We start from the raw sequence: 27796 nt of genomic DNA, 5'->3' as shown, positions 1-27796 counted from the left end.
TTATATCACCATCATTTAAAACCGAGAAAAATCGAATGTAAAACAATTTTATTTTTCTACTCACTGTTAATAGAGCTCAATAACAACCGGCAGGTGACACTGGATCGTGGTTCAGTTTTCTACCTGATTTTTGACCTTAAACAGATTTCTTTAAAATAAAAAAAAGCACCATCTATAATTAAAACGTCATCTTTGCTGAAATTTATTTTTACCTTCTAGCATAACATATCAAAATATACATCACAACATGTAACAAAACATAGCAAAATGTAACATAAATCATATGAAACTGTAACATAAAACAATTAAATGTAACATAAAATATAAAACATGTTAAAGCTGTACGGCCTTTCAGATTTTTCAATTGTAGGTCATAAAAAGAATTTTCCCAGCACCCAATTATTTTTGTTTAGTGACTGAAAGCTACTGAATTTGAATCACAGACTTCCAATTTTATTAGTTTTTTTAAACAGAACAATTAATGAATTTATCTCCATGTGGCCCTAAATTCTCCGCTGTTTTTTCCTGCTTCACCATACAAGATACTACATCATGCATGACATCACGTGGTGGGCTTTCCCCGTTCACGCAAGGCATTGTGGGATACAAATTTGAAACAGGAGAGAAAAATGGAGGACGTGAGTGTGCGAATGAAATGTGAAAGACCGACTACAGTAACGGAAAGAAAGCAAGAAGAAAAGATGTTATGTTATATACGAAAGAAAGGAAAAGCAGGACCAAACTAATAAATATGGGCGCTCAGCGAGCACCTTGGTGTGATCAGCTGTTCATTTAGCGACAGAATGATGGAACTGTCAGTGCACGCTCAAAGGGAAACCTGTAGATGGCAGTAATGCAACACTGTGGATGCCAGCTGCCGTAAAACCCAAAAGAAGAAGAAGAAGGTAAACCTGCGCATGCGCACACGGACTTCCTCTGTCTGCTTGACTGCACCAAGCGAGCGATTTCATGCACATTATTTGCTTTAATCCCCTCAAATTAAATAACTTCCCAGCCACAGAATGGCCTGATATTTTGTGAGATATTACAGAAATAAACAGATATCACACATATATCACCACATTTCAGACGGAACTAAATTTCATCGATTTTATGAAATCGAAAGGCCGTCTCGCTTTAAATACAGTCACAAACTGTAACATAAAACATAAAATGTTAAATAAGGTAACAAAATGTAACATAAATCATAACAACATGTTAAATACAGAAACAAGATATTAAATAAGGTAACAGAATGTAACATAAACATAACAAAATGTTAAATGCTTTCACAAAATGCAACATAAAATATAATAAATAAATAAAAAATCTGTAACATAAAATATAAAATGTTAATTAAGGTAATACAATGGAATATAAAACACAGCAGGTACCCGAATGTAATATCACCCAACTACAGTGGCGTAAGTTCATGGACACTGACTGTTTCTTCTCCTTCACACTGTGCTTGTGAACATGATAATAAAGTCTGACTTTTTAACTGAGGTGGGGGGGGGGGGGGGGTGTCTGGATTTTTTTTGTGTGTGTGTGTGCAAATTTTCTCCTGTACAATATTTCAACTCACTCCGAACGCGAGACGTTTTTCTTCCCCTTTGGCCATAACAGAGCAGGAATCACTTCATGAAAATGTTAGCACCACTTTTGCCTAATAGGGTTGACATTTTTATTGACCTTCCCTCAGTCAATACAGTGGACTTTTCGGAGGTCAGATATCGAGTGGCTTCATTAAAATTAACGAGGTGATTCATTAGAAATAATAAGAATGAGGAAAAAGTCATCTTACACCAGAAAAATGCAGACGTCCACAATCTGCAGGCTTATTATAAAACGCATTGTATTTAAAATGAGCGAAGACGGAGATGCTGGAGCGCACACGGACTGTTAAACTGTTTAATAACTAACATAATGATGTCCAGCTGTATCTCGATATCATTTTATTTTAAATAATATTAGAAAAACTTTTGGTGCCATTATTATCAGTAATTAGAATTCCCACAGTGGAAGAGAACATTACAGTGGTTAATGGACTAACGAGTTAATGAATGTGAAAGATATTTAAATCTCATGCTTTATCTGTCATTGATGTGTGTTTATTTATTTATTTTTAAATTTATTTAATTTATTTAGTGTTCTTCAGACTTCATGATTTTTAACAAATACATTTCAAACTGTCTTATATTTGCATTTTAATCTCATACAATCAAAATATTTGGTCTTTTTTTTTCCAAAAAAATATATATACAGTGGCGGTGACAATTATCGACACCTTAACGATCCTTTGGCTGTTGCAAAAGTAGAACTTTCAGTACGCAAATTATGCATGAATAATTACTCAAACTTCCACTGAAAAATAAAAGAGTTGATTCCCGATTGCTTAGCATATCAGATCACATGACACCGTTCCACACTTATTGATACCTTTGTCCACAGTTATCGACACTGTTCCACAATTATCAACACCCAGCTGATTATTTATTAAAAATAAAAAAAAATCGGTATGTGGTATTACGTTAACAAAACATGGTTTTTGTTTTACATCGACTTGTATTCCGTACAAAATAGATTTTATATAAATATATGGATGTCGGTGTTTACGTAAACGAGGAAGTAATTCTAATGTTTGTAAACAAATTAACTGATAATGTTTAACCTGCGTCAGAAAATCTTTCTGTTCCACTTTCTACCCGCTTTCTAAGTATTTTCGTAGATCACATTCTGTTCATCATTCGTTGTTGTTTGTATTAATTTCTGGTTTTGTAGTTTACCAATAAACGTCAACAGGAAATCGAATTTGTAACCACATGAAAATCCAGGTCAAAGGTTGCATGTCATTCCTTGAACCAGAATATAAAATGTCTTCTGATATTGTAATATGTGGTCGATATTTACAACAAACTGCAAAAAAAAAAAAAATTCTGAATGGAATAGAAAAATCTGAATATCTCAAGCATGTATTTTTTTTTATATGTTAGGAATTTAATTCTGCTCTAATTCTATTTACTGCAATCCGATTCCAAATACTCTATAAACATTTCATTCTGTTATGATTCAGAAAAAAATTATTATAAATCGCAGCACTTTTATTTTTTTAAGTACTTCATTGACTTCAACAATGTTACACAAAGATCGATCCATAACAGCTGTAAATGTCCCTTAATTCCACAGGGTGTCGATAATGATGGACATCAGTAAAAGTGATCACTATTATCGACACCTCATGTGACTTCTCAAACGCGCGTTTAGATACAAAATGGCGCCTGTCAAATGAAAGAGTGAGAAACAAAGTAGGTTTCGACGAGGAGATCATGAAATATCGGTGAATTTGATCTGTTAAAACATGTCCATGATCTTTCCACCATGCTGACCTGCGATGATAACGTCCGGGTTTTCCGAAAAATTGTTGATCATGCTAAAACAAATTCCATCTCAGGTAACGAGCTGCATCATCAGACGACAAGGTCAAAGAGCGAGGGGGGTCTTCTGGTTGATTAATCAACCAATAATAACTGTTGGAACTGAAACTCCATTCATTCATCCATCCATTATCTGTAGCCGCTTATCCTGTCCTACAGGGTCGCAGGCAAGCTGGAGCCTATCCCAGCTGACTACGGGCGAAAGGCGGGGTACACCCTGGACAAGTCGCCAGGTCATCACAGGGCTGACACATAGACACAGACAACCATTCACACTCACATTCACACCTACGCTCAATTTAGAGTCACCAGTTAACCTAACCTGCATGTCTTTGGACTGTGGGGGAAACCGGAGCACCCGGAGGAAACCCACGCGGACACGGGGAGAACATGCAAACTCCACACAGAAAGCCCCTCGCCGGCCACGGGGCTCGAACCCGGACCTTCTTGCCGTGAAGCGACAATAAGGTGTCAATAATTATGGACTGTTGATAGTTGTAGCCGCCGCTCTATATGAGTAAAGATTTTTCATGTTGTTTCATAATTTGCACCAGAGCTGTGATGCTTATGATATTTACGTATAATGATATTTATAACAAACTGTGACAAACATGTCTACCTTTTCAATTTCTATGAATCAGTTTTTAATTATTTTAATTCAACATTTTTTGCTCTATCTATCTATCTATCTATCTATCTATCTATCTATCTATCTATCTATCTATCTATCTATCTATCTATCTATCTTTGTTTACTTATTCTGTCATAATGAAAGTTTTTTTTTTAATAAGCCTCTAAATCTGCCCAATAGCAGTAATGATTTGATCTAAACTCTCATAAATAATGCGGGTTTTTTTTTTCATTTAACTCTTGCTCCTCGCAGCAGGAGAGCAGATAATAAAGACCATTTCTACACTCAGTCTGTATTTACACAGTTGTCTCTTATTCATACGTTTTTTTCGAAGGTTCCCTGTTTCACCCCAGGGGCAGAATGGATTTGTGTTTCTCATGGTAAAGTTATCTGAAAAGGGTTTGATAAACTCTTATCTTAATCCTCCACAATGTGCCAATGAGCTGGAGTTTTATCACAGTGTGGATTATCGTATCAATCAGCACTGTCGTTCCTCCAGGCCAAACGTCACTTCACTTCCCATCAGTCTGGTTTGTATGATTTTAAATGAGCTGAAATAGAAAACCGAGATAGAAACGGCACATAATATAAAAATACAATGGTGGAGAAATTAATTTTAATGTCCAGTGGAGCTGAACGAGTTGCACAGAGAAAGAGATGATGTGATAAAAGAAGTAGATGAGGTCCAGGACACGTAATGTTTAGTGAACCTTTATGTTGAAGTGGAATTATTTTATTCATATAGTAGATTCGATTAAATTAGATTCGATTAAATTAGATTAGATTCAGCTATGTTGTTGAACAGATACAAGTACTTAAGAACAAAATGCAGTTTGCATCAACCAGAAGTGCAAATGAGCATAAAATTGCAAAGAATATAAAAGATAACAGACAGACTGTAGGATCAATATGTAATAAGAGTATTCACATATATTACAATACTGAGCAAAAGTCTCGGCACCCTATATATATATATATATATATATTTTTTTTTTTTTCCCATACAAACTTTGTTGTAGATTTCTATTTTATGACTTCTACATTATCAAGTCAAAAAATTACAAAAACATTTTAGAGTTCCAAACATTTTTTTTTGGGGGGGGAGCACAAATTTAAATGTTATGGAATTTTTTATTTATTTATTTATTTATTTATTTTAAATCTGAGCAGCATATTCCATAAGAGAGCACGTTTAAGATTAAAAAAGAAAACATAATGAAGGCTACTGGGTTTTGGTGCAAAATGAAGAAGCGAGCGTGACAGTCAAAGTGTCCAGAAGAACTGGGGCTGGTTCTGTAAGATGCTCAGTAAAACCAACAGCTCATTTCCGCATAAAACTGCAGTCACTGGACCTGAGATTACTATTTTTTTTTAAGCAAAAGGTCGTCTCGCACCAAATATTGACTTTGTTTCATTTCTTATAGCTTACTGATTACTGTTTATAGTATTTTTAATGTTGAAAATTTTCATTTCGTTATTTTTAAGCCATTTTTGCTCAACAGCATTTCTTTACATGTGCCTAAGACTTTTGCACAGGACTGTAAATAGTGAATATATTTTAAATATTTCACTGATGCACTTTATAGGCTGAAATGAATTAATTCCTTCTGCGGCCTGTGGTTCTCAGGATTATCAGCCGAGTGTCAGGAATGCAGGCGAATTACGGATATAAAGGCAGGACAGAGTGTTTATTCAGAGCACACTGCGAAACAGATCCAAATCTGGCAGCATCAGAAACAGGCAAAGGTCAGGCAAGAAACAAGCAGGTTATCAAAAGCAATATCTGAGAGTAAAGTCCAAAACACAAAGAAAGTCCAAAACCAGAATCAGCAGATTAATAAGAAAGGCTCAGTGAAGTCAGACCCGAGGAAATGAGCGTTTACTTCACAAAGTGTGAATGAGCTGAATGAGCCTCTGTGGCTCACTGTGGCTGTGTGAATGAGCTGTGATCTCCCCAGTGCCTCACCTTGCACTAGGCTTTGGTGGATTGAGGTCTGATTATAGCCAGAATCCATCAATACGTGATACATATCCCCTTGAACACTCACTGGTATACGATATGCTCCGGCCCGATCAAGGGCGGTCTCTGGTACGTCAGGGATCTGGACCACAGCTCCCACCATCTCAGAGCACTGGCCCTGGAGATGCCCAGGCTCCCTGCAGCACCAGCATACTGGACCAGGTTTCACCTCTGCACTGGTGATAGAATCACTCACCCTGGGGGGATCAGACACAGAAGAGGAAGATGGGAGGGAGACACCACAGATGCAGCAGGCCAGCTGGGGGGGAGCTGGCCCCCACCTCTGTGGTGGGGGAATGGAGAGGGGAGAAAGGAGAATGAGAGAGAGAGAAAAACAGAAGAGGTGGAAAGTCCACCTGACACTCAAACCGCTGCCAAATGGTCCACCGCCAACTCAATGGCCTGATCCAGCGATGCCTGGTGGTGGCACTGGACCCACTCTGCCATTCCTTCCTAGGAGTCAGGCAATGAACTGTTCCAGTGTCACCAGGTCAATGATCCCCTCGCCATTACAGTCCTCTGCCCTCAGCCACAGCCAGCAGGCATCCCAGAGTTGTTGGGCGAATGGCCAGGTGACTTCCTCCAACATCAGCGTGCAGAAGCATTGGAGGTGTTGTTCTGGGGAGTGGTTGACACACTGCAAGATGGCTAACTTCAAGTCAGCATAGATGAGCCAACTGTCGATGGGGAGCTGTTGTGCGGTGAGCTGTGCTTCCCCAGTCAGCAGCCGGAGTAGACGTGCCATGCATTGTTCAATCAGCCACCCCCACGCTTTGGCCGCCTGTTCGAATTGGGCAATGAATGCCTTGGGGTCATCGTGTGGTCCGATCTCTGTCATGGTACAGTAACATGGGGTGGGTCCACTGCAGTGGTGGTCAAGGACCCCGCCAATGCAAGCAGGTGCCAGAACGCTTGCCGGTCTTCCTGCTGGGCCAGCAACGAGCCTTCAAAGTGTTGCTCCTGCTCCTTCCGGAGGGCAGTCAGCACTTGGTGCTGGCTCTGTTGGGTGGCAGCGAGGGCATGAACTAGATCCTTCAATGGAGAGGACTCCATGGGGTGGTTCCCTTCAGTATCCTGGCTTTTGGCACCAAAAAGTTGTGATTCACTGTTGTGAATCCCTGATGTGGGTGGACTACTGAAGCATGGAAGGGGGAAATGATGTTAACAGCAAATTAATGAATTTAGTTTCACTTTTGCTAACATTACAAGATATGGGATGTGACCTTGGAGGATGTCTGTGTTCATGAATGTTCTCCATCTTAAAATCCAGTAGATGGCAGTAAAGTTCAAAACTGACAAAATATAGTCAGTGTAGAAATATGATGACAACTGGTGAACTAGTGACAGGGTTATGGGCATCGAAGGCTCATTGATTTGCATGGGGCATGAAGGCTAGCCCATATGATCCAATCGCACAGAAGAGCTACTGCAGCACAAACTGCTGAAAAAGTTCATGCTGACACCTTTTTGTTTTAGCCAGCATTAACTTTATCAGCAGTATTTGCTACAGTAGCTCTTCTGTTCTTCTGGATTGGACCATATGGGCTAGCCTTCATGCCCCATGTGAATCAATGATACTTCGACACCCATGACCCTGTCACCAGTTCACTGGTTGTCCTTCAGATCCTCGGACCACTTTTGTTCAGTAATAACAACTGTATACCGGGAACACCCCACAAGATGTGCCATTTTGGAGATGCTCAGACCCAGTCATCTCACCATCACAATTTGCCCCTTGTCAAAGTCCCTCAGATCCTTACACTTGCCCAATTTTCCTGCTTCCAACACATCAACTTCAAGAACTAACTGTTCTCTTGCTGCCTAATATATCCCACCCCTCAACAAGTGCCTTTGTAATGAAATAATCAATGTAATTCACTTCATCTGTCAGTGGGTTTAATTTTAGGGCTGATCAGTGTACACATGCTGGTACATAATTCTAATAGTTTTGGAAATATATCCAGACATATACAGCAGGTACGGTTGCAGATTTGGCTATCATACAAGAGTCAATTATTGTCCTTGGCAGAGCTCTTATCTCTCCGAGTGCCCTTCTAATTATTATTATTATTATTATTATTATTATTATTATTATTATTATTATTCATCCATTCTTTTTATTTTACTTATCTGAAATTGGATCATGGTGGCAGCAGGCTAAGCAGGGTATTCCACGTGTCCTTCTCCCCAGCAAAGCTTTCCAGTTCCTTCTGGGGGATCCCAAGGCACTCCCAGGCCAGATGAGATATATAAACTCTCCAGTCTACCCTGAGGTCTCCTCCCAGTTGGACGTGCCTGGAAAACTTCCAAAGGAAGGCGCCCAGAAGGCATCCTAATCAGATGCCCGAACCACCTCAGCTGACTCCTTTTGACTCCAAAGAATCACCACCTTAATGTGGTGGATGGGTTTGGGTGTCGTGGGAGCTGTGTTGTCAGGGGCATTAGCCCCTGGTAGGGTCTCCCAAAGCAAATTGGTTCCAGGGGAGGGGCCAGACAAAGAGCGATTGAAGACCCCAATGAAACAGCCAAAAAGGAGCTGTAGCACCTTGCCTGGAAGTGGGAAACTGGGGCCTCCTCCTGCAGCCAGATCTGGGAGGGAAGCTCACCAGTGAGTTTCTGATGGCCAGGCCTTGGCCCATGGAGCCTGGTCGGGCACAGCCCTAAGAAATTACATGGAGCCGCCGCCATGTGGGCTCACCACCCTCAAGGACAGGCACCGGGGTACGGTGTAATGTGAGCCAGGTGGCAGGCAAAGGCGGGACCCTGGGTGTGCTGATCCTTGGCAGCGCAGACTAGTGATTATTATTATCTCATCTCATTATCTCTAGCCGCTTTATCCTTCTACAGGGTCGCAGGCAAGCTGGAGCCTATCCCAGCTGACTACGGGCGAAAGGCGGGGTACACCCTGGACAAGTCGTCAGGTCATCACAGGGCTGACACATAGACACAGACAACCATTCACACTCACATTCACACCTACGGTCAATTTAGAGTCACCAGTTAACCTAACCTGCATGTCTTTGGACTGTGGGGGAAACCGGAGCACCCAGAGGAAACCCACGCGGACACGGGGAGAACATGCAAACTCCACACAGAAAGGCCCTTGCCGGCCCCGGGGCTCGAACCCAGGACCTTCTTGCTGTGAGGCGACAGCGCTAACCACTACACCACCGTGCCGCCTATTATTATTATTATTATTATTATTATTATTATTACCATCAGCAGCCTGGAGGAGGAGTTTAGAGTCTCTCGAACGAGGGAGGCTCTAGCTTATCGTGACTCCAGGGACTTCAGAGTGGCATCAGCAGGCATTGTAGTGTGGATGGGCAGGAAGTGGAGCGCGCAGGAGGGGCTGGAGGAAGTGGAGTCCCAGCTGAGATACAGGGCACTGATGGGCATAGTGGCAACTGGGCAAGCAGGACTGGAAGCCACCCCACAACCATGATATGACAAGGCTTGTGGCAAAGTCAGACGTCACCTGGTCCTGGAGGTCTGAGCAAGTGTCGAGGAAGTGAGGATGAGCAGGATGGTGAGCATGTGGCAGCAGGGGGCATGGACAAGGTGGGAAGGAGTGCTGGAGAAGAAACTAAGTTGGAAGGACATCTGGAAGGCAGAACCACAGTGCATCATGTTTATGATCCAAGCTGCATATGACATGCTCCCCAGCCCAGCCAACTTGCACACCTGGGGCAAGCATAACACTCCAACTTGTCCACTCTGCCCAGGAAGGGGGACCTTGGAGTACATCCTGAGTAGCTGCCCAGTAACCCTTGGGGAGGGTCAATATCACTGGTGGCATGACCAGGTCTTGAGGACAGTGGCAGAGGCCATCTCTAGGCCACCAACAAACACATTTGCAGCCAAAGGAAGATCGCCTTCATAAAGGCTGGAGAGAAGCCACAGCCAAAGTCCTCACCATCAGCCAGCCTGCTCTCAATGGCATCAGACTGGGAACTCTGGGTTGACTTGGGCAGACAGCTCAAGCTCCCAGACTTCATACCACCAACATCCCTGAGACCAGATGTGGTGCTAACATCTGCATCTTCCAAGCAGGTCCTCTTACTGGAGCTGACAGCCCCTTGGGAGGATTGCGTGGAAGAGGCCAATGAGTGCAAGCGGCTCAAGTATCAGGAGCTCATTCAGGAGTGCCAGAGGAGGGGCTGGAAAGCTCGCTGTGAGCCAATTGAGGTGGGGTGCAGAGGCTTTGCTGCCCACTCCCTGTGCAAGATCTACACTCTGCTCAGCATTACAGGAGCAGCAAAGAGGAGAGACATCAAGTCTACCTCTGTCTGCGGAGAGAGCCTCGAGGTGGATTTGGATCAAAAGGTCTGAGAAGTGAGCCAATAATGCTGGGACGCAAGTCGGGGCCTGATCAACCCTGGCTGGGTCGCCTGAGGGAGGGTGTCTGATGTTGTGAGGCCCGAAACACCTAAGGATCTCAGGAAACATCACTGACGATGTGTCCCAGCACATCTACAGATGTATCTATACACAACATTATTATTATTATTATTATTATTATTGTTTTTACATTTTATATTGATAATTCACTTTGTCAATATTTAATAATAAATAAAATGTCTGGAGGGCTTTCAAAATTTGAAAAAAAAAACAAAGAAGTATCAGTAAGTAAGATTTTATTTCTTGCGTTCACATCAGATTATTTCTTAGAGAAACTCTTAAAGTGGATTACTGTAGATTCAGGCAGCCAATTAGTGAGTCTGCTCAGGTGATTACACAGAGTGACACGCCCACAAGACATTTTTCAGCCTGACTCACCGGCACATCTATAACGCCACTCAAAAATTTTATTCTCAAGGCTTAGTCAGTAAAGCAAATCAAAGTCCAGGTTCAAAACTGCCACAAGCTCGCATTAATAGGTTAACGCAGATGCTAACACGTCACTACTAGCTAGCTGGGTGTAATTGCATATGCTAATCATATAAGCAATGCAGGTTTAAGCGGGCATGCTAGCCTAGTGTATCAAAATAATGCATTATTATATCACAAAACATGGAAAATCAGTCTTAAATTAATAACACTTTTCCGTGTGTATTGAGGTGTAATTATGCGTACATTTTAAAAAGGAAAGAACAATGCCCATGGCAAAGTCAGTTAGTTTGACTCGATGTCTGCTGTGTTAGCATAGCGCTAGCTCACTACTGTACATCTGGCTGTCGTAAAGGCCTTATAGAGAGTCATTTAATTGAACTTTGATTCTCCAATTACAGACTTTTATTAGAATCTCTCATAAAGCAGTCACTCGGATGAAAAGGGAGCGTGCCAAGTGACTCACGCCCCCGAGTCTGTGCTGTTAACGAGAGTGGAACAGAAAAGTTTGACGAGCTCTTTCTAAGGGGTGAGAAAAGTTCCCTGGCGTGTCCTTTTGAGCAGTCAGCAAACACTGTCACCTCTGTAAGCGCCTGCATTATTAAAGCTGATGCCTGTGACAAGTCAGGATAAGAATAAAATCTTAATGACTCGGATTGGGGGGGGAGAGGAAGTGTGACACAGATGGAGGAGAGAGAGAGAGAGGAAATAATTGTGCTAAAAATGGACATTTGTGTCACTTCTTCTGTTAGAGAAGATGCAAAGGAGGAGAGAGGGGAGGAAGTAAACACCTGAAAGAGAGGAAATTCTTTTTCACCTGCTTTAAAATGAACCAAATGAGGTCAAATTTAGCTCGGATTTGGATTTATTATTTAAAAAGAGCTGCAAGATCATCAGTTCCGTAACACGCTACACACAAAATGTCCTCTATAATCTATAATGTCGGGACTGACTCATATGAAAGGAATAACACACTTCAGGACAAACTGTCATGTCATAGAAAATAATCCACGCCAGAGTGGGTGGTGCGACCATCCCAAAGTTGATTATTTTCCCATAACAATGTTATCCCTCTTCTACTACAGCAATTTGCAAACAAATGAAATATTTTAATTTATTAATGAACAACACGTCAAACTTTTACCCATTTATAGTTCCAGTTAACGTTGAGGGACTGTTGTCACTTCTGTTATCGCAGCTATAAACAGTCGTTCCCTCAGCAGCCTTTCTTTATTCTCTCTCTCTCTAAATTAATCAGATGAATAAAAGCAGCTTGTTGTGTTACTGAGAAACCGTAAGGCAGTGTAAACTCCTCCATTCATGAAGATATCAGAAAGCTTAAAGTTACAGCTTCACCTCTGACTGTTACAAAGTGCTGACACTGGAGACTCCTTCCAGAAACAAGACATAAATGTCTCCTATCTCTAATTTCTGTCTTTCCGCCTCTTTCATGTCTCTGCTTTCTGCCTGTTTCCTGTCTCTGCTTTCTGTTTCTTTCATGTCTCTGCTTTCTGCCTCTCTCATGTCTCTGCCTTCTGCATCTCTCATGTCTCTGCCTTCTGCCTCTTTCATGTCTCTGCTTTCTGCCTCTCTCATGTCTCTGCCTTCTGCCTCTTTCATGTCTCTGCTTTCTGCCTCTCTCATGTCTCTGCTTTCTGCCTCTCTCATGTCTCTCCCTTCTGCCTCTTTCATGTCTCTGCTTTCTGCCTCTCTCATGTCTCTGCTTTCTGCTTCTCTCATGTCTCTGCTTTCTGCCTCTTTCATGCCTCTGCTTTCTGCCTCTCTCATGTCTCTGCTTTCTGCCTCTCTCATGTCTCTGCTTTCTGCTTCTCTCATGTCTCTGCTTTCTGCCTCTTTCATGTCTCTGCTTTCTGCCTCTCTCATGTCTCTGCTTTCTGCCTCTCTCATGTCTCTGCTTTCTGCCTCTCTCATGTCTCTGCTTTCTGTCTCTTTCCTGTCTCTGCTTTCTGCCTCTCTCATGTCTCTGCTTTCTGCTTCTCTCATGTCTCTGCTTTCTGCCTCTCTCATGTCTCTGCTTTCTGCCTCTCTCATGTCTCTGCTTTCTGCCTCTCTCATGTCTCTGCCTTCTGCCTCTCTCATGTCTCTGCTTTCTGCCTCTCTCATGTCTCTGCTTTCTGCCTCTCTCATGTCTCTGCTTTCTGCCTCTCTCATGTCTCTGCCTTCTGCCTCTTTCATGTCTCTGCTTTCTGCCTCTCTCATGTCTCTGCTTTCTGCCTCTCTCATGTCTCTGCTTTCTGCCTCTCTCATGTCTCTGCTTTCTGCCTCTCTCATGTCTCTGCTTTCTGCCTCTCTCATGTCTCTGCCTTCTGCCTCTTTCATGTCTCTGCTTTCTGCCTCTCTCATGTCTCTGCCTTCTGCCTCTTTCATGTCTCTGCTTTCTGCCTCTCTCATGTCTCTGCCTTCTGCCTCTTTCATGTCTCTGCTTTCTGCCTCTCTCATGTCTCTGCTTTCTGCCTCTCTCATGTCTCTCCCTTCTGCCTCTTTCATGTCTCTGCTTTCTGCCTCTCTCATGTCTCTGCTTTCTGCTTCTCTCATGTCTCTGCTTTCTGCCTCTTTCATGCCTCTGCTTTCTGCCTCTCTCATGTCTCTGCTTTCCGTCTCTTTCATGTCTCTGCTTTCTGCCTCTCTCATGTCTCCGCTTTCTGCCTCTCTCATGTATCTGCTTTCCATCTCTTTCCTTTCTCTGCTTTCAATATTTTTCCTGTCTCTACATTCTGCTTCTTTCCTGTTTCTACTTTCTCCCTCTTTCCTGTCTCTGCTTTCTCCCTCTTTCCTGTTTCTACTTTCTCCCTCTTTCATGTATCTACATTCTGCCTCTTTCCTGTATCCGCTTTCTCCTTCTTTCCTGTTTCTGCTTTCTGCCTCTTTCATGTCTCTGCTTTCTGCCTCTTTCCTGTCTCTGTTTTCTGCCTATTTCATGTCTCTGCTTTCTGCCTCTCTCATGTCTCTACATTCTGCCTCTTTCTTGTCTCCGCTTTCTCCTTCTTTCCTGTTTCTGCTTTCTGCCTCTTTCATGTCTCTGCTTTCTGCCTCTCTCATGTCTCTGCTTTCTGCCTGTTTCCTGTCTCTGCTTTCTCCTTCTTTCCTGTCTCTGCTTTCTGCCTCTCTCATGTCTCTGCTTTCCGTCTCTTTCATGTCTCTGCCTTCCACCTCTCTCATGTCTCTGCTTTCTGCCTCTCTCATGTCTCTGCTTTTTGCCTCTCTCATGTCTCTGCTTTCTGCCTCTCTCATGTCTCTGCTTTCTGCTTCTCTCATGTCTCTGCTTTCTGCCTCTCTCATGTCTCTGCTTTCTGTCTCTTTCATGTCTCTGCTTTCTGCCTCTCTCATGTCTCTGCTTTCTGCCTCTCTCATGTCTCTGCTTTCTGCCTCTCTCATGTCTCTGCTTTCTGCCTCTCTCATGTCTCTGCTTTCTGCCTCTCTCATGTCTCTGCTTTCTGCTTCTCTCATGTCTCTGCTTTCTGCCTCTCTCATGTCTCTGCTTTCTGCTTCTCTCATGTCTCTGCTTTCTGCCTCTCTCATGTCTCTGCTTTCTGTCTCTTTCATGTCTCTGCTTTCTGTCTCTTTCATGTCTCTGCTTTCTGCCTCTCTCATGTCTCTGCTTTCTGCTTCTCTCATGTCTCTGCTTTCTGCCTCTCTCATGTCTCTGCTTTCTGTCTCTTTCATGTCTCTGCTTTCTGCCTCTCTCATGTCTCCGCGTTCTGCCTCTCTCATGTATCTGCTTTCCATCTCTTTCCTTTCTCTGCTTTCAATATTTTTCCTGTCTCTACATTCTGCTTCTTTCCTGTTTCTACTTTCTCCCTCTTTCCTGTCTCTGCTTTCTCCCTCTTTCCTGTTTCTACTTTCTCCCTCTTTCATGTATCTACATTCCTGTCTCTGGTTTTTCCTTCTTTCCTGTTTCTGCTTTCTTCCTCTTTCCTGTCTCTGTTTTCTGCTTATTTCATGTCTCTGCTTTCCGCTTCTTTTATGTATCTACATTCTGCCTTTTTTCTGTCTCCATACTTTCTGTCTCATTCATGCCAACACTTTCTGGAATATACAGTCTTTCACCTGCACAAGAAAAAGTCTTCGCTGGCCATGAAACAAGTGAAAAGTCTTTTCACATGAATCCCTGATATATTTTTCTCCCACGCACTGACTCTGATATAAAAGGCAAATGATCCACAATGTATTCAGGACCATAACATCTGAGAATTGTGCCAGCTGCAGTCTTCCTCTGCATTCTTCTGTCTGCTTCTTTTCTGTTTTTGCTTTCTGTCTCTACTTCCTGCTTCTTTCCAGCTTGTGCTTGGGTGTGTCTCAGCGTCCTGCTTTTTTTTACTGTCTCTACTTCCTCTTTCCATCCTGTCTGTACTTCCTGCTTTTTTCTGCATCTATTTCCTCATCCTTTCCAGCCTGTCCTTCCTGAGGATATCTACTTCCTATTATTTCTGTCTCCAATTCCTTCCTCTTCTGTTGGTCTATATCTTTCTGCTTCCTGATTTTTCTTTACTTCCTGTTTCTTTCTTGCCTCTGCTCTCTACACTCTATACTTTGTCATATACTTTCCTGGATCTGCTTTCTTCTCCCTCCTAGTGCTACTTCCTGCTTCTATTCTGTCTCTGTTTCCTGTGTCTCTGCTTTCCCTGATCCCTGTCTCCTTTTACTTCCTGCTTCTTCACTGTTGTTTTATTTTTGTTTCCTGTCTTTGATGTGAATCTTTAGAGTTTAGTTTCTCCTTGTTAGCTCATCCGGCCAACAGGTGATGAGTTTATACCATCATTTGTTGTCTGTTGTCCATCCAGCATCATCTACGTTTAATGAAAATCGCTTCTTTTCTCTCAATTCTTCACTGATTTTTATTCTTTTTGGCAGGAAGGTAGGTCTGCCTGGGGTGCATACATATAGCTTCTACCCAAATTTACATAATTGCAATTAATAATGAAGATATGGAGTAATTAATCAATCCCTAACGAGCAGTCGCCACATAAATTGCTGCTTCTCCATCAATTCGTCACTGATTTTGATTCTTTTTGGCATGAAGGTAGGGGAACCGAGGGTACATATAACTTCTACCCAGATTTGCTTCATTACAATGATTAATGAAGTTATGGACTAATTAAGCCTTAATGCCTTCAGCAGTTCAGCAAAAATCGCTTCTTCTCTGTCAATTCCTTGCCATTTTGGATTCTTTCTGGTAAATAGGTCGGTATTCCTAGGGTGGATATCACTTCTATATATAGCTTGTATAGAGTGTATGGAGCTTGCAACATTTATTGTGCACTTTAGATTGTTCCTTCTGGACTAGACGGGGCCGGAGTGAGCTATGCCATCATTGATGGTCTCGTTTTGACCTCCTAGTCTTTTGCTTTCAGTACTTTAATCCTGACCCAATTTGTATTTTTGTTTAAACTACACACTGCAGGTATTATTCCTGTATAATAATAATAATAATAATAGGTCGGCACGGTGGTGTAATGGTTAGAACTGTCGCCTCACAGCAAGAAGGTTCGGGTTCGAGCCCCGTGGCCGGCGAGGGCCTTTCTGTGCGGAGTTTGCATGTTCTCCCCGTGTCCGCGTGGGTTTCCTCCGGGTGCTCCGGTTTCCCCCACAGTCCAAAGACATGCAGGTTAGGTTAACTGGTGACTCTAAATTGAGCGTAGGTGTGAATGTGAGTGTGAATGGTTGTCTGTGTCTATGTGTCAGCCCTGTGATGACCTGGCGACTTGTCCAGGGTGTATCCCGCCTTTCGCCCGTAGTCAGCTGGGATAGGCTCCAGCTTGCCTGCGACCCTGTAGAACAGGATAAAGCGGCTAGAGATAATGAGATGAGATAATAATAATAATAATAATAATAATAATAATAATTGAGTTTATAATCGATGTAATATTCATTACTTTGTGTTGTGTAACTCTGAGTCACATTAGTCATTTGGTCAGTCGTGGTTGTGTAAGTAATTAAAGTGGAAAGAGCAGCTCCCGGGGCATTTCTGTCTGAAATACTCATCACAATTGAACTCTCTGTTCCCTGACTTCACCTGCTTTCACTAGCTGAGTGAGAATAAAATTAAAAAAAAGTAATTGCATTTGTACCTGAATTGTTACTTTCTTCTTTAGAAGCTTTAAATGGATGTTGCAAAGCCAGCAATCACATCTCATTACTCCTACACTACACACTGGACGAACAACCTGCTGACGCTAATGTTGGAAAAGTGCTTTAATATGTCAACAGCTCTGTAGAATGAACCAATGAGTGTGTTCAGTCTGACTTGGCCTTCAGTTGCCTTGTCAAAACTTGTCATCGAGTTAAAATATAAAGAGAAGGGCTCCATTAAGAGGAGAGATAAATGCGTCATGCATGTACCTGAAAAGGTACCCGCTGGCTGAAGCATATAATTTTCCATCTTTCAGTGGGAAGATGCTAAGTGGAGTTAAGAAAAGGCTAAAGGAAGCTCAGAGATGAGAGAAAAACAGACTGATGGGATTTATTCTGCATGGCAGCATATAAATGTCCAGGTGGAGATACGAGTTAAAAGAAAATAACAAATTAGCTGGTTATCTAAGTGGCATCATGACAGTTCGACCTGTTATAAGCTTTAAAAGGGAACTGAAGTCATTTTTAAACTTGCTTTATTTCCTAATTAACGTGTTATTCAATTATGTTTTCGGTTTTAGTAACTTTATATCATGACTTGTATTGACAACTAACTGCAATTAAATATTATACTTATCGGCCTGTTCGGTTTTTAGCCGTGTTGAATTTAGTTCGTTTGGTCCACGGCAGGCGTCGCTTATCCGCGCGATCTTCACAAGACTTGTGCGAGATTTCGAAACGTGAAGCGTCAGCCAGGTGTCAGTGCCGCCATTTTGAAAACTGTTTTCCAAATGAAATATTGCACAAAAACGAGTTTAAATGACGATTACTGCTTACTTTTTTCAAACTTTCCTGATTGCTATCAAAACAAACAAAACTTCCGGCTTGATTACATCAGCATTCGAAAGAGAGCGCGCGCGGCTTTTGACAACGTTGGCAGATGTCGGTCACTTTGATTTCCGCTGTACGTTTTACTTCCATCCTACAATGTCTCGCACAGGTCTCAACGAATCTCGTTTATGGCCATCGCTTTGACAAATGGACTGATATATTACAGAGCATATTTCAAACACTCAGAACTTGCTATAGCAGCGACAAAATAGCGATCAAAAACGCATTCCGATATTTAATACAATGAGAGAAATAGAATTTTGAGAATAAAAACTTTACCTTTAGTTCCCCTTTAATTAATTCATTGATTTAATATTTTATGAAATAACTAATTCATTGCTTTATTTGTTTGTTTATTTCTTTGTCGTTAATGCACATAAGGTTGTTAGATCAGCATCTGAGTTGCCAAACTGTGACCACAAACTGCAGAAAAGATAAATAAAAATAAATAAAAACTGAACTTTTAATACCATACTGATGATTCTCTGAACCATAAAATTAAATTCAACCACTATGTTTTATTAATAGTACTAATTACATTTTTATACCATTGCATACAGTTTGGATAATTTATTTAGCTTTTTAATGCTGTTGGAAATTAGAAATCATGCAAATAAGCATTCATTAATTACTGTATAGTTGAAAAACTACAAAGTAATGAAAAAGAAAAGTAATGAGAAAAGGACGCTGTTCCCCAAAACGCAGGTGAGAATAAATAAATAATTCAGCTGGGATGTCATGCTTTCAGGTAATCAACGAGACCTCTGGAGGAAAAGTCCTTGGGTCAAAGAATTTCATCTGTCAAAATCTTACCATTTTTACACCCAAAATATTTGTCTGAAAAATTGACAATTTTTTTTTTTTTTTGGCTGAAAATCTCCAGCAATGGACTTAGTGGACTGTAACGAGTCTTAGAAGTCTAGTCTGGTTTAGAGTCAGCTACAACAGTATCCCACCTTCAAACACACACACACACGCACATACAGACAATTTTAACATTCTTTTGCTGAACAGACCTAGTGCCTTTAAAACGCATGATGTCACATTCATAATCACTATGTGTGTGTGTGTGTGTGTGTGTGTGTGTGTGTGTGTGTGTGTGTGTGTGTGTTATCAGCACTGAGCTGTGTGGATGAGAATGATGAGCTGGTGGGTGTGTCAGAGTGTTTGCAGTGGGCGGGGCCAATGCCACCTCAAGTGCGGAGCTGCTGGATTTCCTGTAAAGACGACTGCACCTTCAGCCCCTGGTCCAAATTTACAGAGTGTTCAGGCTGTGAGGGGACACGCACCCGCAAACGCAGTGTCACAGGTCAGACACACACACACACACACACACACACACACACAATACTGACACTAACTGTATTGTCCAGAAGATGCGTCCTTCTGTTATACAGTCATTACCATAACTGATGGAGTAGCACACCTACCGTAAATACCCTAATGCAGGGCAAGTAGAATTACACTAATCCAGTTCGGCCAATTCTGTGAATGAGGACATTTTGTTACCTGTTTGAAAATGTGTTGAACTCCATTTGTGCTTTGTTGTTTCCACCACAACACTAAAAAAAAAACCTCACAAATACACACAGAAACATAAATGCGCACATTTACCATTTCACCCTAAAAAGTTAACCAAACCTTTCACATTTTGTATCATTCACATTAAAATGTCAGCGTACACTGCTGTGAGTATGAACCAATCAGCAAATGAATCAGGAATGATTGACAGTTGTGCAGATGCTTTGAACTCTCAAATAGTAACTGACACCTTGGAAGCCCCTCCCCTTTTCCTTATCTTGCATTCGTAACGTTTGAGCCGATGCTCTCATCGTCTTGATTTTTTTTTTTTTTCCCCACTTGGATGATTTTCTGATTCGACCTCTTCAGTTTCTGTCACAGTAAAAGGAGAATGTTTTAAATGTTTTAATATAAAATAAAATCTGTCAGTGTGTATTTCACTTAGCTAACATTAGACACTTCCATCAGTTAAATACAGAGTTATACCGTGTGTCATCGCTGCAGGGCACAGAAAAGAAGAATGAAGCTGACAATAATGAAGTGTGTTATAAAGTTCATTGCACTAATGTTCATTTTTGGAAACAGTGTCCTCCAGAGTGATGACTGCTGCTAGATTATTGCTATCATCACGCTTGGAATCCTAAGGCTCGGAATCCTAACGCTCAGAATCCAAATGCTCTGAAACCCTATCAGTCAGAATCTTAAGGCTTGGAATCCTAACACTCAAAATCCTAACGTTCGGAATCCGAATGCTCAGAATCCAAAAGCTCGGAATCCTAAACCTTGTAATCCAAACACTTGGAACCTTAATGCTCAGAATCCTAATGCTCGGAATCCTATCGCTCGGAATCTCAATGCTCAGAATCCTAATGCTTGGAATCCTAACACTCAGAATCTCAATGCTTGGAATCCTAACACTCAAAATCCTAAAGCTTGGAATCCTAACACTCAGAATCTCAATGGTTGGAATCTTAACACTCGAAATCCTAAAGCTTGGAATCCTAACGCTCGGACTCCTAACACTTGGAATACTATCACTCAGAATCTCAATGCTCGGAATCCTAACACTCGGAATCCTAATGCTCAGAATCCTATCACTCAGAATGTCAATGCTTGGAATCCTAATGTTCGGAATCCTAAAGCTTGGAATCCTAATGTTCGGAATCCTGAAGCTTGGAATCCTAATGTTCGGAATCCTAAAGCTTGGAATCCTAACCCTTGGAATCCTAATGTTTGAAATCCTAACGCTCGGAATCCGAACGCTCAGAATCCTCACTCTTGGAATCTGAATGCTCAGGTCCTTATCAAGTGAACGCTGAACGAAAGTAACATTAACATTAGAAACTGTTGAAACTTATACTCTGGAAAATATAGTAAAGCATCCACCCTTTTCCCATTTCCATCCTGATTCTTTTTTTCTGCTTCAGTATTTTGCTCTGATTGATTGATTGATTATTGTGGTTCAGATTAGATGAATCACAGTGTCTCTTCTGTGAGATGAAACGCATGACTTCAGCAGTTTGGATCTTAATGACACCCAATCATGATTTTTTTTTTCTTTCTTTGAAAAACAAACGGCATGAAGCCCGAGAGCAGAGACGCCTCTAATCTCCTGCTAGAGCTGTTCACAGTAAGTGATATTTCAGTCTGGAAAATGAGTGTCAAACCCAGAAATGACTCCACAATCACTCGGGAGGAGGCAGAGGCATGTCGGTGAAGAGGCTTGGAAAGAGGAGGAAAAAATCTCTCTCTCTCTCTCTCTCTCTCTCTCTCTCTCATTTTTGCAGTAGAGAGAGAGATACTTTGTCCCTTTGGAGTGCTTATGCACCATTTTAACCTCCATGGCTGTGTCCCAAATGCAAGAAATCATGTCTCTTAGTGCTCTCAAAATAAAGCCCACCATTCTAAAGTGCTAAAATGTTTCCCACACCATTTCCTGATTTTTTTTCCCCACTGTCCGAAAGGCCCAAAGGGGGATTATGTCGTGGCGAAGTCCGTCCATCCGTCTGTCTGTCCATCCGTCCATCCCAGAAAGGGTTCTCACCTTCTGAAATCAACTCCTCTCACAATTTTTGGAGGAATTTCATGAAACTTGGCAAAAGGCTTTATTATAGGACAGTAATACGCATATTGCAATTTCGTTTGCAGTATATTGTAGCAGGGGATATTGTGCTCCCAGAGCACTCTTATTATGATCTTCGTATGATATTAGTTTCAGTGACATGCAACTTTCTGAACTTTTCACAGAAATAAAGTTTAACGTTTGCTGTGTTACATTTAAAATATCGTGGAAGGATGAGTAAAGTAAAGTAGACTTTAGCTGACAGCATGCAGTGCATTATTTCATTCACTAACCGATGAGCAGGAGTGTATCTAATGCTGCTTTTCCACTACCAACGCGGCTGAGTCGGGCTGAGCCGTGCCGTGCTGAGTTGGGCTGAGTCGAGCTGAGCGGGGCTGTTGGCGTTGCATTTCGACTACAACCGCGCTGAACCGTGCTGGCTGGAAGTAGGTGGACACATTGGGTGGAGTTAGCGAAAGTGGGTGGACGTCACGTGATGTCGTTAGGCAGCACAAACAGTGACATCAGTGACCTTTTAAGCGGTAGTCTCACAACCCGGAGAGTAAACAATAAACATGGAGGACATGGAGTCGTTAGTGTTGCTGGTCTTGGTGCTGTGGCTTGTTGTCACCGACAACGCCAACAGATACTGGCAAGAGCGTATAGATGAGGCGAGGCGCATAAGGCTTCAGAAATTCTTGTAATTCATAATTCTTCTTCTTCCGGGTTTACGGTGTTTACAGATCCCAGCGTGCTTGCGGGGCGTGTGTGGGCATGTGAGGACACTCCTCCTCACCAATCAGTGCACAGGGGAGTGTCTCCTCACGCCCCTAGCCCCACTCGGCTCGGTTTGGCTCGCTTCAGCCCCACTCCAAAACCGTGCGAGTTTTGGGAGCTGAGTAGGGCTGAAGCGAGCTGAGTCGTGCTGCTCTGAGGTAGTCGAAACGCGAGCCGTGTCGGGCTGAAGTGAGCTGAAAAAGGGTAGGGGAAAAGGCCCATATGTTCCCAGGACCTTATATTTACAGAGCTTTATGTTCCAGAGCCCTGTAATCCTAGTGTACGACGTATCTGAGACACTGCAATCTACATTCAGCCATGTTATCAAGTCCCCCACTCCCCTTTGATTGTTCTTTTTGTAGACCTTTAAAGCACAGTTTCCCAGAGATCCCCCTGCTCTGCCTGTTTAAGTGTTATCCCTGCTCAGGAAGGGTTGTTAATGAGCTAATTCACTTGCTCAGGTGTGTTAGATCAGGAAAAAACACTAAAATGTGAAGGACAGGAGGTTCCCCAGGACCATAGTGCCTTAAAAGTTCTCTGTAGAAACATACAACAGAGTATTTTTCTATCAGAATGGGTTCAAAGTACAAACTTTTTTGGAAGCTACAAACCTTTAATTATCCAGTGAAGTCTGAACACACTGTATTCACTGAGTGTATGTTCCCAAAGTTCTTCAGGAATTCCTCCTGCAATCAGTCAACACTTGATTTAGCCACTGATGCAACTTGTTCTTCTTGTGGATGATGTTGTTCTTCCTTTAACTGGACCAGAGTAGAAGATTGTAAAAAGACCAGCTGACAGATCTGCAGTCCAGGTCTTTCGCCCATAGAAAACATTTGGCGCATCATAAAACGGAAGATACGACAAAAAAGACCTAAGACAGTTGAGCAACTAGAATCCTACATTAGACAAGAATGGGTTAACATTCCTATCCCTAAACTTGAGCAACTTGTCTCCTCAGTCCCCAGACGTTTACAGACTGTTGTAAAGAGAAAAGGGGATGTCTCACAGTGGGAAACATGGCCTTGTGCCAACTTTTTTGAGATGTGTTGTTGTCATGAATTTTAAAATCACCTAATTTTTCTCTTTAAATGATACATTTTCTCAGTTTAAACATTTGATATGTCATCTATGTTCTATTCTGAATAAAATATGGAATTTTGAAACTTCCACATCATTGCATTCCGTTTTTATTTACAATTTGTACTTTGTCCCAACTTTTTTGGAATCGGGGTTGTATCATGTGGCGTCCACCATATTCCCAGGCAAACAAAGAAACACAGCTGCAACAGTTAATAATGAAAATCAAGATGACTGCAGTCAGTACAATCTCTCTAAAATGATTAAAAATTGAGATTATACCAGCAGATTGCTTTACATCCAAAAGCTGAAACATGCAGGCATCATAGAGCCATATAACTTACCCACAAATGTATTTATTCCACTTGAAAAGTGTTTGGGAAACCAGCTACTGGATTTGGGACACTACAACATCCTGAACTATTTTTAGTATTTGGATTTCTGAATACACTGGAGATGCTTAAGGCAGACAAAAGTACAGATGCTGACCGATATTTTGAGGCAGGTTTCATGCCAGAATGTTATGGGAAATTCCTGATAAAGAAAAATACCTCATTATGACAAAGGTAAGCTCAAATATGGACTTCTAATAGTAAGAAAGAAACCAAGGCCTAGATCTAGCATATTTTTGGTGTTTAGCCGAGTTTACATTATCAATACATAACAAACATGCTGCTAATTGAGCCAAGCATTTGGTCTAATAAAATATATCGTATCCAAAGCCCACATCCAGAGCTACATTTTAACATTCATACATGTTTTGACATTTGGCATGTTTTTTTTTTTTTTTGTAGTTCAGTAGAGCTGCTTTATCTGACACACTTGTGTATGTACCAGTAAATTGTACTGAGTCATGCCCGACCATGCAACCTGTTAAAAACTTTACTGTCTAGACCAGCATTCTGTTATGCCAACTTATGGACTTGTTGAATATTAACTTGAGTATGCCAAGGCCAAATCTAGATCTATGGGATTTTTGTAACTGAATGACCTTGAGCTATAAAAAGGTTTTGGAGAAATAACAGGTGCACAGAGCTTTCACACTAACCTGATATAAAATATTCTCCACACACATGGGAATGCTTTGTTATCATCCAGTCTTCCCATTTAACTGCAGCTCGCCGTTTTTCTCATCTTTCTGGGTTCGCCGGGAAGCAGTGAAAAGTTAAACCAGGCTTATCTCCACATCTGTTATTACATCCAAAAGCACTACTTGTCTCTGGCATTGTTCTTTTTGATGGAACTTCTAGATGTTTACTCAATTGGGTTTACAATCACTCACGTACACTTGTGCCACTACTGTGCCGGTTGATGTCAAACACAAAGCTTGCCTGGCAACATGGCCACATAAACAAGTCCACAGTTACAATGACATGTGAAAGGCCCTCTAGCAGCTATAAACAGCCATTCCCTCACCAACCTCTCTTTAGTTCTGCTGTTATAGAAAATTAATCAACACCTTCTGACCAACCACAATCCAGAACTCAGCGGCAAGGTGATTTAAAGTGTATGAATGACTTGAGTGACTGTGAACATCAAACAGATATAAAGACTTATCATTTTCTTTTTGTTCTTTATCTGAAACTAAGGGTGGCGCAGTGGTTAGAACTGTCACCTCACAACAAGAAGGCTCCAGGTTTGAACCTCATGGCCAATGGGGGGTTTTCTGTGTGGAGTTTACATGTTGTCTGCTTGGGTTTCCTCCACAGTTCAAAGACATGCAGATTAGGTAAAAATACCCAGCCACTGGGTTTGCACAAGCCAGTGCATAATTAGTGCTGGTCCCAAGCCTGGATAGATTGGGGAGGGTTGTGTTAGGAAGGGAATCTGGTGTAAAAACCAAATGATCTGCTGTGGTGACCCCTAATGGGAGCAGCCAAAAGAAAAAGGAGAAGATGATGTTATCTGAAATGAGCTATAAAGCCAGAGGCAGTGTGTGGAGTGATGCAGGTGGTGAAGTTGACTGATTACACCACGATTAAAGCTCAGTATGAGGTTCTCACATGCCTGAAGGCTAAATTCAGCTGTGTGAAATGACTCTGCTTTTTATGCTGCAAATGAAGTGGTGCATTGATGACAGTGTACATGATAACACATTATTCAAGTGGCAGACCAAGTGTTGGCATCCATTCATCCATCCATTATCTGTAACCGCTTATCCTGTGCAGGGTTGTGGGCAAGCTGGAGCCTATCCCAGCTGACTATGGGTGAAAGGCAGGGTACACCCTGGACAAGTGTGTTGGCAGTATTGATTTAAAAGTATGGAACTGTTCTGTTTAAACGAATGATACAGTAATGTCTCGGGGGGGGGGGGGGGTGAATTATAGTTTTATTTGTGGCTGACATTGTCTCCTTTATGCATGTTGATCCCTGCTTTCACACAGTTTATCTGATATTACACTGAAGGCCCAGCATCGACCTCACCTTTTAGCCTAGTTTAGATGATATTAGTTTCTCCGTGATGTCCATGTAATCATAAAATTTCTGGCCTATGATGGCAACCACATCCTGATATCACAGGGTGAGTTTTTTGTCTGGTTTGAAGCAAGATCTTTCTGTCTTACCGAGTGACCACATTATTGGACTGTGAATATTGAGGCTTATACCAGAGGAATGCTGAATTCTGGATTCTGATTGGTTAGATTGGTTTACAGCAGCTCCATTAATGTGCAGCTGCAAATCACAAGTTTGTATTAATGCACTCATTCTAAGACTTTCTATAGTAACAGTTTTTTTGTAAGATGTTTATTTAACATTTATGGAAGGAGTCTCCAGTGTGAGCACTTTGTAACAGTCAGAGGTGAAGCTGTACCTTACGTTTTCAGATATCTTCAGGACAGATGAGTTTACATTTTGAAGTTTCTTGGTAGCATGACAAGCTGCATTTTGTTTTGTTTTGTTTTTTTCTTATTAATTTCAAGAAACAGAAGAAGAGAGGCTGATGAGGGAATGACTGTGTTTATAGCTGCTATGACATAAGTGAGAACAAGAACACACTTGTTTCAAGGACATTCCACAACACTGAATGTAACTAGTGGTTAGCACTGTCACCTCACAGCAAGAAGGTTCTGGGTTCAAGCCCAGTGGCCAACAGGGGTCTTTCTGTGTGGGGTTTGCATGTTCTCCCCGTGTCTGTGTGGGTTTCCTCCGGGTGCTCCGGTTTCCCCCACAGTCCAAAGACATGCAGGTTAGGTTAACTGGTGACTCTAAATTGACTGTAGGTGTGAATGTGAGTGTAAATGGTTGTTTGTCTCTGTGTGTCAGCCCTACAATGATCTGGTGACTTGTCCAGGGTGTACCCCACTTCTTGCCCATAGTCAGCTGGGATAGGCTCCAGCTTGCCCACAACCCTGCACAGGATAAGCGGTTACAGATAATGGATGGATGGATGAATGTCACTATAAACAGATAAAAAGTATGATGTGTTCTCTAATTAATAAAAAAGTAATCATTGGCAAATTGCTGTGATATAAGAGGAATTAAACACGTGCGATGTGCTGTTATAGGAAAATAATCAAAATAATCAGCTTTAGGCTGGTAAGAGTAAGATTATTCCAATGCTACATTTTAATGTTTTACAGAATAAAGCAATTATACACATACCCTATATAATAACATAAATCATACTCTCTATTTTATCTCCTTCTCAGGGCGGAGCAGGAAGCGGGAGCGCTGTCTGAAGGAGGACCTGTATCCACTGGTGGAATCTGAGCAATGTGTGTGTGATGAATTGATCTCAGAGCCATGGGGGAACTGGTCAGTGTGCATCCTGCCTAATGCCCCATTCCCTCTCTTGCCACATGGATGGAGGAGGGAGAAGGAAGTACGTGAGTGTGGAGAGGGAAAACGATACCATGCAATGGCCTGCCTTGACCAGAGGGGACGCCTCCTTGACCCATCTCACTGTGCTGAGACAGGTCAGTCTAAACCCCTCATATCACCCCAGAAAGCTGGAGAATGACCTGTTCCCAGTCACAGATATGATCCCAACATCAGAGATACTGTTCCACTGGCTGAAATGATCCACATGATTACCTCTGTTGCTTACACATACACTTGTTTTTGAAATACACTTAACTGATCCTGCCTGCTCCTTCAAAAAGTCTGGCCAATACTTATTTACGCCTTTGCAGATTGTCTGACTAACCCTGTCTGCACCTGCAGAAAGTCACATCAATGCTACCAGTTTCCACAGAAAGTATGACTAATTGCACCCTCGCTCCATGAAAGACTAACCAATACCAAGACGAACTCCCTGCTTTCACAGGACGTCTTGACGAATCCCACCTGCTTCCACAGAAAATGTGACCAGTCCTACCCACCCTCTCAGAAAGTCAGATCAATCCCTCTCTTCCTCAAGGAAAGTCTAACTAATCCCTCCTACTCCTATTTAAAGTCTGATCAATCCTGACTTTTCCCAAGAAATTCTGTAGAAATTTAGTGTACTCACAGAAAACCTG

The 27796-nt window shown here is 41.9% G+C and overlaps 1 protein-coding gene across 1 annotated transcript in view; it reads left to right on the top strand.

Annotated features, from left to right (window-relative positions):
• The window catches only part of thsd7ba (thrombospondin, type I, domain containing 7Ba), a 480459-nt gene that overhangs the window by 283222 nt on the left and 169441 nt on the right, over window positions 1-27796 (top strand). The window contains exons 13-14 of the mRNA XM_060930603.1: window positions 19014-19205; window positions 26987-27253. Of these exons, the coding sequence (XP_060786586.1) occupies window positions 19014-19205; window positions 26987-27253 (459 nt within the window). The remainder of the gene's footprint in view (window positions 1-19013; window positions 19206-26986; window positions 27254-27796) is intronic.

This window comes from Neoarius graeffei, chromosome 9 (genome assembly GCF_027579695.1).
Source record: "Neoarius graeffei isolate fNeoGra1 chromosome 9, fNeoGra1.pri, whole genome shotgun sequence".
Taxonomy (NCBI): Eukaryota; Metazoa; Chordata; class Actinopteri; order Siluriformes; family Ariidae; genus Neoarius; species Neoarius graeffei.
Note: the sequence above shows the minus strand (reverse complement) of the source record. Positions and strands in the feature narration are given on the sequence as shown.